Here is a 15,535-nt window from a genome sequence, read left to right on the forward strand (position 1 = left end):
GTGATCCATCCACTTCGGCCTCCCAAAGTGCTAAGATTATAGGCATGAGCCACAGTGCCCAGCCAAGAAGGGGCTATCTTTTATATATCTTTTTGAGGCCAGCACTTGGCACAGGGTATGGTACAGAGAAAAAGCTAGTTAAACATTCATAGGAATTTGGAGGATGAGGAATAGCACTCAAAATATCTGTGACATATTGCTTAAGTTTTAGAAGTTTTGTTTTTCATGTTTGGATCATTAATCCACCTGGAGTTGAGTTTCATGTATTATACAAGTAGGGATTTGGCTATCCCAGTACTGTTTAATGAATATCTAACCTTTTTCCCCTGACCTGTGATGCCAACTCACAGCAGGTTTCTACATGTGCAGGTTTCTACATGGATGGCAACTCTATTTGGCTCCGCGAGGCTGTTTGTTGACCCTGGAGCAAACACACCACCTTTGTTATTTACCATTGTTTTATAACAAGTTTTGTATCTGCAGGACAAGTCACTCTGCCTTGCTCTTTTCTTAAAAGCTTGTTTGGCTATTTCTGGCTATTTTTTTCATATACATTTTGCAGTCCGCTTGTGCAGTTATAATACGCACTCCACCAAACACACTAGTGTTGTCGAATTTTTTTTTCTTTTTGGAATTGTCATAGGTCATTTGGGAGAGAATTTACATCTTTAAAAATGGAATCTTCCTATGTAATTTATGATGTAATTCACCATTTATTAGATTTCATTTGCCCTTTAAATATGCCCAGGTTACCCACCTGGTCCAAAACACCGTGATTCCTCTCCTGGATAACCACAGCATCTCGCGAAACAGCCTCTCTGCCTGCACGTCCCCTCCCACACAGTCTGTTCTCCATAAAGAAGACAGAGTGCTGTTGTTGCTGTTATTGTTGTTGTTGTTGTTTAAGACAAAAATCAGGTCGTGGCACTAAAGTCCTAAAATCGCCTTGTAGCGCCAGTCTTGCCAAGCTCCACACTTTAATTGGGTAAATGAGTGCGTGAACGGATGCTGGCTACGCCAAGGCCCTGGGAATAAAGAAACGATAAAGAAGCCGTCCCTTAAGGGAAACCCAAATGGAACATAGTGGCCCCAGCCCGCGCAGAGCCCCACACCACCGTGAGGATGGGCTTGGAGTTCCTCTTGGAGCCGGGGCGCGGTCGCTAAGCCAGAAGCGGAGTCGCGGGCGCGGGGCGGGGCCTGGACCCGGACCTGGACCCGGAGGGCGGGTCCCTGGGCCTCGTAGCTCCCCGGCCCGGACGCGCGCTCACAGGCCCGCGCGAGGACGCGCTCCGGGGACGCGCGAGGACGCCGTGGCGGGAGAAGCGTTTCCGGTGGCGGCGGAGGCTGCACTGAGCGGGACCTGCGAGCAGCGCGGGCGGCAGCCCGGGGGAAGCGGTGAGTCGCGGGCGGCAGGCCCAGCCAGGTGGGTGGGAAACGCGCAGGGGGCCCGGCGGAGGCGCGCAGGCTTGGGCAGGCTCGGGCCGTGCACCCGCGGGCCGGCTGCGGGGAGACCACGGGCTCGGAGGTCGGAAGCCCCTTTGCGGGCCGGGGATGCCTCGGGCCGGGGGGGTCCCTGCAGCTGGGGATCCCTGCCATCCTGCGGCCGGACAACACCACGCTTCCAGCATCCCGAGGCCCAGCATCCCGTGGGCCTCGTCCCCGGTGGGAAGGGCCCTCCGCCGCGTCCCCGCGCGCCTGGCCGCGCTGTCTTCGGCGCCTGCGTGGCGAACTCGCTCCGGGGACACCAAGATGGCTGCCTCGGGAGCAGCGGCAGCCAGGTGGCCCAGTGCTTGGCCCAGCTCTCCGCGCTCTCGGCTTTGCCTCCTGGTGCTGGGGGTCGGAGGGGAGACCACCTGGTTCCTGCCCTAGAACTCGCAATCCAGTAGGGAGGTGATGTGCAAGGAAGTAGATTCTTGGAGTAGTAGTTGGTCCTACAGGGACCTTGCATTTTCACGCTTTTCTCCTGAACTTTCACATCTGTCACAGGTCTCTAACCTGCCCAGAATGACAATAAACAGTCTATTAAGTGCGTGCCAGGTGACTTAGGTCCATATACTTTTACACTCTTCCGGCCCTGCGAGGTACTGGGTGTTGGCTCTATAATCCACATGAGAAAACTGGGGCTCTGAGAGGTTGAGTGCCCAAGGTCACACAGCTGGCCATCCATAGTCCAAGGCCATCTGAGTCTCAGTCATAAATGCTGCGTTCTCAAAGACGCTTTTCCTTGGCTATGCTGTCTAAAATTGCACCCCCCATCCCCACACACACCCTTTGTAACACAAACTCTGGGTTTTTTCTCTTTAGTGTCTTGTCACTAGTTGAAATTAAAGGTGTTTACGTGTTTTCTTCTCCTCATGTGAACAGGGCCTATTTTGTGTTGCTCAGCCTATCCATCCCCTGCGCATAACAATTGCCTGCACCAAGAAGGCCCTCAATGAGTATTTGTTGACTGCCTGAACGAAAAAGCCTAGCTCTCCTTCACTCCAGAGCTTGGGCACTTAGCTGCTCCGTAGGCAACTCTTTTCTGCGCCCCCATAGCTTTTTCCTTGTACATTTCTCACAGTCCTAGTCCCTCTTCTGCGTTGACTTCTAGATTTTGACTTGGGTGCCTCTGGATTCTCCCTTCTTTGTCCATCCCCCTTTTACTGATCTGCTTCAATGTTCTAGGCATTGTTAAAGGTGCCCAGGGAGGATGCAGGTAAATGAGGAGGCTTTGCAGCTCCTACAGCTTCAGACTTGATATAAAAGATGAGAGGGAACTGTTTGGGAGGATGAATGGGGTGGCTACCAAGAAGTTCTGGGACCTCAAGCAGATCCTTTCTCTCCTCAGCACTGAGCAGGTGTCTCACTTTCAAAAATACAGTGTTTGGGCCGGGCGCGGTGGCTCACGCCTGTAATCCCAGCACTTTGGGTGGCCGAGGAGGGCGGATCACGAGGTCAAGAGATCAAGACCATCCTGGCTAAGCCGGTGAAACCTCATCTCTACTAAAAATACAAAAAATTAGCTGGGCGTGGTTGCGGGCGCCTGTAGTCCCAGCTACTTGGGAGGCTGAGGCAGGAGAATGGCGTGAACCCGGGAGGCGGAGCTTGCAGTGAGCCGAGATCGCGCCACTGCACTCCAGCCTGGGCAACAGAGCAAGACTCCGTATTAAAAAGAAAAAAAAAAAATACAGTGTTTGGCAGGGAGGAGCTATCAGCCCCCATCTCAGCTCAGTACGTATTCAGAGGTTAGATTGAGGCTTTCAGGCCACATGGATGTTCAGAAAAGGGGTGATATCTGTGGTTACAGTTGTCAGAGAGGAACCTGTATGGCAAGGGGTGTCATAATTCAGGATCAGTGAAGTGTTTAGCATGTTCTTAATTTTCTGTAAAAGTTCTATGAAATCCCATGGGGATGGATACAGAAAGGCACCAACTGGCAGGGAATATCCCTTCCTGCTCCTCACTTCCTGCAGAGAAAGCTGAGAGGACAGCCTGGACAGCAAAGGTGGTAAGAGCAGACCCGTCATCAAACGTTGTTGTTCTGGAAGACTTACGTTGAAGTCAGGCATCTGTATCCTGTTGTGTAGCAGTGGTGAGCTGCATTCAGTTTGAGTAGAACCATGAGTGTGACCAATTTTTCCTTTGTGGTTAAAGGTAAGAAATCAAAAGTAGTGAGTCCATTTTTTAAAAAGGGGGGAACAAAGGGCTGTTGTCCACAAAGTGAAAAGTCATTGAATTAGACTATGTATCAAACCTGCACTTAATTACACAAAGTTCAAAGTTAACTAAGTTTTTCTTTAGCAGCTGTTAATTTGTAAAATAGCTTTATAGACTTTGGTATATGGCATCTCTGAGTTGATTCTTATACATGGATGGTAAAACTTCATCCAAGTATCTCTAAAATACTAGTTTAGTGTTGTTCATTTTTTGCAGGCTGATATCACCATCTCAAATAGAAATCAGAAGATTTTTTTTTTTAACTGTAATAACATCACCCATCCTAAGATACTGCTTAAGAAATCCATGCCCATAGTTGATCTTGAGGACTGGAATATGAGCAATGGTTGTAATGTTACATCCGTGTTTTTGTTTTTTGTTATTGTTTGTTTGGTTTTTGAGATGGAGTCTCGCTCTGTCGCCCAGGCTGGAGTGCGGTGGCACGATCTCAGCTCACTGCAACCTCTGCCTCCCGGGTTCAAGTGATTCTCCTGCCTCAACCTCCCAAGTAGCTGGGATTACAGGCGCGTGCCACGATGCGCCTGTTGTATTTTTAGTAGAGACGGGGTTTCACCACGTTAGCCAGGATGGTCTCGATCTCCTGACCTCATGATCCGCCCACCTCAGCCTCCCAAAGTGCTGGGATTACAGGTGTGAGCCACCATGCCTGGCACATGGGTGTTTTAAAGTTAATAGAATAGTGGGATCTGCATGGGAGGGGAGAACATGGCAGTGGGAAAGGCAGGAGGCCTTGATTCTCCATGTCTTCCTGATTCTAGGCAGGCCCAACGTCTCCATGCAGAACTATCCTGGAATAGGGAAGCATATGCAACACAAATCCATTGCTGAGTGGAAATAGAATGAATCTAATGCTTTGCACAGAATTCAACTTTCTGATCTATAATTCGATCTCCTGTGTGGCCATGCCCATAAAAAAGAGATACTATATGCAGATGACCAGCCCAACAGAAATCAGGGAATTTGGTTTTTAGGCTCCTTGAGTTAGTGTGATTGTCCTTGGCAGACACATCTTCTCTGGCCTCCAAAGGGTCAGAATTGAGTTTCAAAGTCAGACAGAACTGTGAAGGCTGTGTCATCTTGGGCATGGTACTAAATTTCTCCAAGCAGCTCTATAAAACCGGGGAAAATATCTTGGAGGGCTGTCATAAGGATTTAGCAATCTAACAATGCATGGAAAGCCTAGTGTCTGGGTGCTCCGTCATGTCCCCTGGACAGTGGACAAGCAGTGACTGACCGGCTGTCTCACACCTGCCTGGCCCTAGCTAAACAAACTGGGCAATCAGACCCTTTCATAACTCTTTCAAAATACGGTAGTTTTAACCAACAGCTTTCCAGCTTAATAACGCAGTTATCATTGTTAATCTTTAGCCAAGATTAAAGGTCTTTGTACTAATTCCTCATAAAGCACATTCCCTGCTAACTTGTTTTCTACAAAATTTTGGAAAATTCTTTTTTTCTCCAGCAGTTAAGCATTTTCTTAGCATGCAGCTAAAAATTTGAAATAAAATTTATCTTGGAGATAAATTCTTTTTCTTACATGTTTCTGATGATCTTCAGGAAGCTCAGGAGCCATTCCTGGCACCAGGAGCTGCACTGATGCACAGGACTGTGGCCAGTGAGGACAGGAGCTTCCACTCGTGGAAAACCAGCTTGTTAATAATGATCCCACTTTTGTTTGGCACCTTAATACAGATTAATAAAGGCCTCTTATACTCTTCAGTTTGCTGATCCTTCCAACTCTATGAGCCAACTCTTACCTGTTTTTATAGATGACAGAATTGAGGCTCAGAGTTGTAAAGTAATTCACCCAGTCACATGTCTAGAAAGGAAATGATAGAATCAGGACTGAAATCTAGATTATATTTGCTTAAATCCGGTTCTCATTCCATAGGTTATCAGGGTAGATGCTCAGGAAATTACACCACAGGGCAGGGGGCCTCCATCAGCAGAAACCAGCCAGAAAAAAACAGCCGTGTGTTCGGTCTTTCCAAACCCAGGACCAAGCCACTGTTGAGTACATAAGAGGCCTTCAGTGGATATGGAAGGCATAAGTTAATTTTGTTGGTGAATGAATAAATAAAAAGACTTTGAGAAATCTATTGGGATGAGGCTCCATGAAACTATATTTACTCAAAACCTTAGTTAAAAGATTGAATTTAAACAGTTTTTAATTTCTCTATGAAATTATTTCTGTCTCTTTTTAGGGGTAAAATAATTTTTCAACATATATCAGCTCTAAAATAATTTGTTCACTTAAATGCAGTATAATGTCATAATTATTAACAGTTCCAGGTAGCCGACATCATTGTGAGAATGTCTTTATGTGATAAAACCTCAGAGTCATTTTTCTTCTTAGCATAAGTGGCATCAGCCAACCACAGAATTTTTTTAAGTCCCACTTTTTTCTCATACCCCACCAAAATTTCTTAATACCGTTAAAATCCAAAAATTTCTTTAAAATCATTCATGAAAAAGATTCTTAGAATTAACACCTCAGTTGGCCGAGCACCAGGAAGCCACATTACAGCTATTGTAATACACGGAGACCGTCTGTCACCAATCATTTTCTTCTAGCGCATCTGTTCTAGCCCCTTTCTGTTCCCTCCACACCTCATTGCACCATTTCTTCAGCTCATGAAAACTGAGCTTGCTGGACATGAGAAACCTGCCAGTGTGCCGCTGTGTAAACCATAACATTTTGCTGCTGCCTTTCTGCAGTCCTGAAGCCAGCTAATAACTGCTCAGTAAGCGCCTCTTCCACAGCTTCCCTAGGTCCCTCTGTGTCTCTGGTGGACTGGGGCCTGCTCCCCTGTCTCCTAGCCTCTCTGAGTGCCTGAAGGCACCACCCTAGCGCTTCTGCATAACTCTCAAAGCCTCAGGTGAACAGGGCAAAGAGAGCACCCTCCCCACTGACTGTCTCCTCACTCTCCCTGTCATCTTTCACTTGCTTCAGGTGCCGTGAAGCTGATGAACCCACACACTCTGGAACACATTCTTTGGCGTCCTGTGCAGTGTGTCCCTCTGAGGGACATTCTTCATGATCCTTGCCGCATCTGCAGTGGGAACGCAAACATCTTGTTCTCCAAAACTTTCTTTTGAAGCATCTGTGGTTTCATGATTATTCACACTGTTCCCAGTGTCAGCACAAGGCTGTGCAGCATGACTTCCTCCAGCGCAGTCTGCAGAAATCCGGAGTCGAGAAGCCTCTGTCCTAGCACTGTCCCTATCCTAGGTCATGAAAGACTGTGATTGATGTTCAAGACACCTCTGTAATGAGATGTTTGATCTTTACCCAGTTTCAACCTTCCAGACAAGCCCAGGGGCCATAATTTGCCAGATGGATGGCTGTATAAGCCAGACCATGGAAAAACAAAGGCCATTCCTGCACAATCACCGCCACCCCAGGACCTCATTCCCTCCCCACAATGGTGCCCGCAGCAGCCCCGCCCCACAACCCGGCCCTGCTGACCCGTCAGTACCAGGTGTGTGGGGCACATGCCCTCAGCGCATCTCTGCCTTGCCCGGGGCCAGCAGGTGCACGCCGGAATGCTGCGGACCAACCAAGTGGCCCGGCCAGCCCTGACCCCTGCGGGTGGAAAAGGGTGCACCCTGGGGATCCCCACATAGCGGCCAAGGCCTTAGGGATACCAGCATCTCGCTCCCTGAATAGACTCTAGACACAAAGTGGAGCCAGCGCAGGGCGCGTCTCGGCGCACCCCCCTCAGCCCAGGCCCCATGCGTAAGGAGCGCTCCGTGTCAGCGCGCTTGCTAGACCCCATTGATTTTTAGAGACGGGTTTTACTATGTTGCCCAGTGTGGTCTCCAACCTCCTAGGTTCAAGCAGTCCTTCCACCTCAGTCTCCCAAGTAGCTGGGATTACAGGCGCACACCACCACGCTCAGTGCTGTTGACTTTAATGTGAATAGGAAATAAGTTTTGATGTTTATTTGTTTTTTAAGTGGGGCTCCTGTTTTTTAAAAATGGATCAATTTATCTGGAGTGCAGGCTGCTCCTGAGCTTGAAGGTGGAAGTCAGTTCATGCGTGAAAGAAGTCTTGCCTAATTGAAACATGGCATCACGGTTAATAATTAAAATGTTATCTGATTTGAGATCAGCTGTTTTTGTGAGAATGCTAATGTGGCATTCCTGATTAGTTTGTATGTTTGTTTGTTTGATTTTTAATTCTGGGTGCAGAGGAACACAGAATATCAAATCCAGTTGGTATTTCTTATGCCACTATAGTACAACTTGAAATCTCTTTTAAGTACAGGAAACAGTGTTGTATTCATTTCCTATTGCTGTTATAACAAATTACTACATATTTGAGTAGCTTAAAACAACACAAATATATTATCTTAGAGTTCTGGAGGTCAGAAGTCTAGAACAAGTGGGCCTTCCTTCTGGAGGCTCTAGGGCAGAGCCCCTTTCCCTGCCCTTTCCAGCTGCTAGGGGCTGCAGCTCACAGCCCAGCATCACTCCAACCTCTGCTTGTTCCCACATCTGTTTCTCTGGCTCTGCCTCTTCTGCCTCCTTCCGTCTCTTATAGGGAGCCTTGTGATGACATTGGGCCAACCAAATATTCCAGGATCATCTCCGCATCTCTCAAGATCCTTAACTTAATCATATCAGCAAAGTCCCTGCACCATGTAAGGTAACATATTCACAGTAGTAGGTGCTCAATAAATAGATAGTAAAGATAGCAGCATTTTTTATTAGACCTTCTCACAGCTTCTGGGGATTAGAATGAGACATCTTTGGCGGCCATTGTTCTCCCCATCACGGGTAACATGCAGTGGGCGCTTCCAGTGCCAGGATTTCGGTGGGTTTAACTGGAGTGTGCAGATAAGTAGTTGGCGTCAAGAACTCCTGCTTCTTCCCTTGCTGGAAAGATGGGGTGGCTTTGAATGACATCCCAGAATCTGATTCTTCCGTCTGCGGAATGTGCATAGGATGTCTGAATCACACTATTGTCGTGAGAAATGAGGTAGAATATTCTCTAATGTGGCAAGCTTAGGCCAGCATCTAGCCCAATTCCTTGTATATAATGGAAATTCTTAAGATGTTAGGGTTCGCCTCTCCCTCTCTCTCCTTTTTCCTCGCCTACTAAGGAAGACATTTTTTGTGAGGCCTCCACAGCATTCTTGATCACTTGTACTTAGAGTAACCTTAAGGTTATTGTAGTATAGAACTTTATAGTGTAAAGGTCAAGTTTTTATTTAAAGGAAAAAAGGGGGGGGCCTCCAAGATATCATTTCTCTGCAGACATTAATTGGTGTCATACTTCAAGAAAAATGGCTAGAAGAGAGTGGTGAGTGGAAAGCTGGCCAGTGCCCTGGAGGCTGGTCCTGCTTTGAGTTCTCCCGGACTTGTTTCTGCTGCCAGCATCCGCCATGCAACCTGGGCAAGTTATTTCCCCTCTGGACCTCAGCTTCCGCATAGTAAGGGCATTGGATAAATCATTTTTAAGACTATCCAGCTCTTATACATGATAATACTTATATTTTATAGAGTAACCATATTTTTGGCTGGGTGCAGTGAATCACACCTGTAATCCCAGCATTTTGGAGGCCAGGGTGGGCAGATCACTTGAGCCCGGGAGTTCGAGACCAGCCTGGGCAATAGAGTGAAACCCTGTCTCTACAACCAGTACAAAAATTTAAAAAAACAAAAACTAGCTGGACATGGTGGTAGATGCCTATAGTCCTAGCTACTCGGGAGGCTGAGGTGGGAGGATCACCTGAGCCCAGGACGTCAAGGCTGCAGTGAGCTGTGATTTAACCACCGCACTCCAGCCTGGGTGACAGAGTAAGACCTTGTCTCAAAATAAATAAATAAATAATAAAGTAACCAATTCTAAAATGAGACCATGATGGCAGCAACTTGCCCTAAAGGTTGCCTTATATTTAACAAATTAGGGATAGTTTGTTATCAGGAACTAGAATTCTATAAAAGCTACATATTAATTTTTGTTTTCATTATTTATGTTAAGCATGAAGGAAAAATAGTGATAGTGAGAATTATAGTTAAAAGGGAAGAGAGATTCCTTGGTATTCAATTTTCTGAGAAAAACCCATACCAGATCTTCACCGGGGAACATCACAGATCACCTAGGCCCGAGGGCAGGCACAGGAGGGTAAAGAAGGGTGCAGGGAAGGAAATGGCTCACGGCCTCATGTACAGCCACAGCCTGGTGTCCGTCCAGCATGACGTCCACACCCAGGGCCATGCTGAATCCCTCGCCCAGCCTTATGCTGGACCTCCTGGATCAGAACCTCTAGAAGGAGGATAGTATTTGTCTTTATAAGAAGCTCTCCAGGTGATTTTGATGTGTTCCATTGGTGCAGAACCATCAGTCTGCACCAGCAGCTTTGCAGGAATAAACGGTTTCCCAAGGAGGGGAGGTTTAACATGTTGTTCCTCTTGCTACCACCATCATTGCTGTTAAATCCACCTCCTCCCGCTTCACTATCCAGAAATGGAAGTGACCAGCTACCAAGGTGTCTTCCTTTTGGCCAGTCGGGCTACCAATAGATTTACCTCTCATCTTTCAGGATGCCACTCTCTCCTGGTTTTCCACCCACCAGTCACTCCCCAGCCCGCTTTGCTGTGCCTTCAGTCCTTTCTGACCTCTTCACACCACAGTCCTTGTATCTCTTTATTTACCTTCACTTCCCTGGTGATCTCATCACATCGCATGACTTTAAATATAATCTCTGTCTGACAACTCCCACGGATAATCTCCAGATTACACTTCTCCCCTGAACTTAGACCTACTTACTCTGCTGCCCGCTGGACATCTCCACTTGCTGCCTCCTAGGGGCCTCACACTTACTCCGTGCAAATCTGAGCTTCCTGTCTTCTCCCTCGGCCCTGTCCTCCTCCAGTTTTTCCAACTAAATGCCTTACGAACCATGCTTTTTCTTTCTCTCACATCCCACATCTAAGATGTCAAGAAATCCTGCTGGCACCATTGAAGAAATACCCAGAATTCCAGTACCTCTTGCCACCTGCACTGCCTCCCAGCTCTGTCTGGATCTCTGCAGTAACCTTGCCACTGTTCCTGCTGTGTCCACTCTTATCTCCCCACTGTCTGTTCTCCACACAGCAGCCAGAGAGATCCTTTTAAATTGTGCGTCCGTTCATTTCAGTCCTCTCATCAGAACCTTCCAATGACTCCCATTTGTTGCAGAGTGAAATGCAAAGGCCTTACAGTGGCTCCATAACCCACATCATCTGACTCCAACCTGAGCCATTACATCTCTTACCTCCTCATCTCCCATCTCCTTCCTCACTCCGCCCCAGCTCATGCCTTCTTGCTATTCTTTGAAGACACCAGATGCATTTCTTTTTTTTTTTTTGAGACGGAGTTTCGCTCTTGTTGCCCAGGCTGGAGTGCAATGGCCCGATCTCGGCTCACTGCCACCTCTGCCTCCCAGGTTCAAGCAACTCTCCTGCCTCCGCCTCCTGAGTAGCTGGGATTACAGGCATGCACCACCACGCCTGACTAATTTTGTATTTTTAGTAGAGACAGGGTTTCTCCATGTTGAGGCTGGTCTCGAACTCCTGACCTCAGGTGATCCGCCCGCCTTGGCCTCCCAAAGTGCTGGGATTACAGGTGTGAGCCACTGCGCCCAGCCAACACCAGATGCATTTCTGCCTTAAGGTCTTGACAATGCCTTTTCCCTCTGCCTGGAATGCTCTTTCCCCAGATATCCACATGATTCAACTCTTCACTTTCCTCTGATCTTGCTGCAGTATTACTTTCTCAGTGAGACGTGCCTTGACTACCCTGGACATGGTGGCAGATGCCTGTAGTCCTAGCTACTCGGGAGGCTGAGGTGGGAGGATCACCTGAGCCCAGGACGTCAAGGCCCTGCTCATGATCCTTCTTATCCTGTTCTGGGGTATTTTTGTTTGTTTGTTGTTTGTTTTTTTTCCCCAACCATTTACTGCCTTCTAATATAATGAATAGTTTACTTATCTTTTGTGTTTTTTGTTTGTTGTGTGTTTTCCTTTCACTCTGCCATCCCAGTGTCAGCGCCAATAGGGCAGGAATTTTTGTCTTTGTTCACCGATGCAGCCCAAGAGTCTGTCATGTAGTAGGTGCTCAATAAGTAGATATTAAAGATAGCAGCCTTTTTTTAGACCTTTTAGAAAAAAACAAAGCTAACAGATTTTTTTTCTCCTAAGTACTTAGTCTGTTATGCATTTAGACTATGGTCTACTTGAAGGTAGGAATTATATCTTTTATTGGCACATTCAGAAATGGGAGGAAATTAGGCCAGATTATCTGTCTTATTCAGTTGTATGATTATGTATGGCATTTATTTGATGACCTCTAAGGATAGAAACAAATGCTGAGTAATACACGTAATTGTAACTTCAAAATGTAGCTCATGGGCAGGGGCCAGCGTGTGAACCCACCTGCTTAAATTCCCCTGCACGCCCTGCAGGTTGCTAATATGCCTCAGCAGAGCCCAAGCCTCTGTAGACGAGTCTGAAGAGTGCTGCATTTCAGAATAGGAACTGGACTCTGCTTTTTGTAATATACTTTATATATTCTGATTCAAAATTTAGTCATGTCTCCATACAATGACATATATTTCTTGTATCCCCATGATGGTGGCAGCAAGAAGGAAGACACTCTACAACACATTCAACTCCCCTTTGGTGAACTGTTTATTCCTGCGAAGCTGCTGGTGCAGATCGATGGTTCTCAACCAGTGGAACACATCAAAATCATCTGGAGAGCTTTTTAAAAAGACAAATGTTATCCTCCTTCTAGAGATTCTGATCCAGGAGCTCCAGCACAAGGCTGGGCTTGGGATTCAGCCTGCACTCTGGGTGTGGACCTCATGCTGATGGGCACCAGGCTATGGCTGTACATGAGACCATGAGCCATTTCCTTCCCTGCACCCTTCTCTACCCTCCTGTGCCTGCCCTCGGGCCCAGGTGGACTGTGATGTTCCCTGGTGGAGATCTGATACAGATTTTTCTCAGAAAATTGAATACAAAGTAATCTCTCTTCCCTTTTAACTGTAATTCCCACTATCACTACCACATCCCTGTTTCCTTGGAAACTGCAAAGTTAAGATGGACTTGCAATGTTGTGTCCAAAAGTTTCCTAATCTGAAACTCTGCACCTGGGCTGGAAATCCACGCCAGCTTTCTATGTCAAGAGTGGGATGTTTCACTTTTCACATTATGATTTCAGGTAGCAAAGTTTCTGACCCTCTGTGATGGCAGAGAACAAGATTTCTCAGTGAGATAAGAAACAGTGGTCACAAAAAAAGAGAACTGTTAGGACACCGTATAGCTGCATTCTGACCTTGGGGAAATAGGCTTCCCATTAGCTTTGTAGCTGGCCTTCTCTGTGTTTGTTACCCCAGCCTGCTCTAGGAATAGCAGGGCTGATTTTTACCTTCTCACTAGATTCCTCACATCTGCAGACCTAACATGCTCAGTTTTGATCCTGTGGTCCGTGATATGTGTTCATTGGAGATTTTGAGAAAGTATACAAGAATGCCCAGCATTCACATCCGACATCTTAATGTACCTCCGAACCTGTAAAGCACTAAGAAAGTAACTTAAGGAAAAGTGACCTGAAAGGAGAATTAAAATTAAAACTGGTATTAGAAATGTAGGGAAGGGAAACAGGTATAAGTAAGCCATGGTTTGAAGCCTTTATAGTGCTTAAAATCCTTTGGCCTGCTAATATCATGCAAAGAGAGCTAGTCTGAGGAAATCACTAGCTGTAAGGACAAAGATGCATAGACAGGGATAAGCATTATATGTCATGGTGAAAAACCAAAAACCACTTAAACATTAAAGGTGTAGTTATATATCCAAAATGAACAGCGGCCACAAGGATGCTCATGAAATAAGTGCAAAAAAATCAGGATCTTAAAATATATAGTATGATATCAACTAATTTTTTAAATTGTATAATAACATGTATAGAAAATGTCTATAAGGAAATGTACCAAAACAGTAACGATGATTTCAGAGTGCCTGGATTATGGGAGATTTTGTTTCTTTATTCTTTATTTTCTATAATAAGCTTGTATTTTTCGGAATACCACAGTAAGCATCTATTACAACAATACAGGGCAGTTCTAAAATAAACATGTATTACTCAGAGAAAGGAATTAATTACTTTTGGAAAAAAAGTAATGGCTCTTTAGCCAGAAAATAAAAATTGTATGAGGATAATTACATGCTGCAGAGTTACTCCTATTCATGGGACTGTGCAACTGTGTTTTTCCCACTATGTTCCTGGTAGCTGGAAGAACATAATTTTTAATTTTTGATTGGTGGTTTGTGTGCTAAACAAGGCTGAATGAATCTGCATCTTTTTTAGTTGTGTAATTTTTAGCATTTAAACCTTTTTTTAATCATTAGTCATTTCTCCTAGTAGGAATAACAACTTTAGTAGGCGTTTGACGTTGGTTGTTTCACTCAGAAAAATGGGTTCAAACTTCAGACCTTGTTACTGTTATTATTTTTAAACTTTTTTTTTTTTTTTCAGAGGCATGGTCTTGCTTTGTCACCCAGGCTGGAGTGCAGTGGCCTGATGATAGCTCACTACAGCCTCCAACTCTTGGGCTCAAGCGATCCCCACACCCCACTGCCACCTCAGCCTCCTGAGTAGCTGCAACTATAGGCGTGCACCACCATGCCCGGATAAGTTTTTAAAATTTTTTGTAGAGATGGGGTCTTGCCGTGTTGTCCAGGCTGGTCTCAAACGCCTGGGCTCAAGGGATCTTCCCTCCTCGACCTCCCAAAGTGCTGGGAATATAGGTGTGAGCTGCCGCACCCATCCTAAAACTTTTCATACCTTTATTTTCTCCAGAGTAATTCTAGGTATCCAACAAGTAAATATTAAAATACTATGTACTTATAAAGAGAAATATGTAGGAAACTATTGAAATTTAGTTAAGATCAATTGAGATTTATAGACAAACTTAGCTTTGAATTTAGATGGCCTTTTTGCCATTTATAGCAAAATTATCTTTATAAATAGGAAGAGTATGTAAATCTTTACTCGAAAATTTAAGGTGACTGTAAAGTTTCTAAATACGTAGTGACATTGTAAGCCTTACACGAACTTGCCTTTTTGACTCTTTGCAGTCCGGGACCATGTCTGGAGAACTACCACCAAACATTAACATCAAGGAACCTCGATGGGATCAAAGCACTTTCATTGGACGAGCCAATCATTTCTTCACTGTAACTGACCCCAGGAACATTCTGTTAACCAACGAACAACTAGAGAGTGCGAGAAAAATAGTACATGATTACAGGTAACATTAATTATTGTTTTTTGGTTTAATGTATAAATAGATCATCATGTTAGGCTGCTATCTTTAAACCTTCACTTAGTGATTTTACAACTTTTTTTTTTTGCAATGGAATTCTTTTGACCAAAAAAAAAAAAAAGGAAGAAAAGAGGAAAAAGACCTGTTATATCCCCCATTGCTCGCCCTTAACACAGATATCTAGGGTTCATATTAACCTGACAATGGGAGTCATCCCTCTTAGTTGTAGATACCAATCCCTTTCTCCTGGCAGCTTGCCTTCTGTTCTCCGATAGCACCACCACCTCCACTACGACATCCACAACCGCTCCGTGCATTTTTCTGTCTCTGAACAGAAACAGCATTATGCAAAAACAAATTGCCAAGAATCAGGGGTAGGTTGGTTCCTTCTACCCAGTATAGGCCCAGTAAGTAAAATCCTGTAGGTAGGAGCTCAGATGGGAAGGGTGCTGGTGGCAATGCCTACAGGGAATGCAGATGTGGGATGCACGCCATCA

The 15,535-nt window shown here is 45.6% G+C and overlaps 1 protein-coding gene across 1 annotated transcript in view; it reads left to right on the forward strand.

Annotated features, from left to right (window-relative positions):
- Nucleotides 1–1,135: 1,135 nt before the first annotated feature.
- The window catches only part of SFXN1 (sideroflexin 1), a 50,828-nt gene continuing 36,428 nt past the window's right edge, over nucleotides 1,136–15,535 (forward strand). Inside the window, exons 1-2 of the mRNA XM_004043035.5 lie at nucleotides 1,136–1,395; nucleotides 14,851–15,023. Of these exons, the coding sequence (XP_004043083.3) occupies nucleotides 14,860–15,023 (164 nt within the window). The 5' untranslated portion in view covers nucleotides 1,136–1,395; nucleotides 14,851–14,859. The remainder of the gene's footprint in view (nucleotides 1,396–14,850; nucleotides 15,024–15,535) is intronic.

The sequence above is a fragment of the Gorilla gorilla genome, chromosome 4 (genome assembly GCF_029281585.2).
Source record: "Gorilla gorilla gorilla isolate KB3781 chromosome 4, NHGRI_mGorGor1-v2.1_pri, whole genome shotgun sequence".
Classification (NCBI taxonomy): domain Eukaryota; kingdom Metazoa; phylum Chordata; class Mammalia; order Primates; family Hominidae; genus Gorilla; species Gorilla gorilla.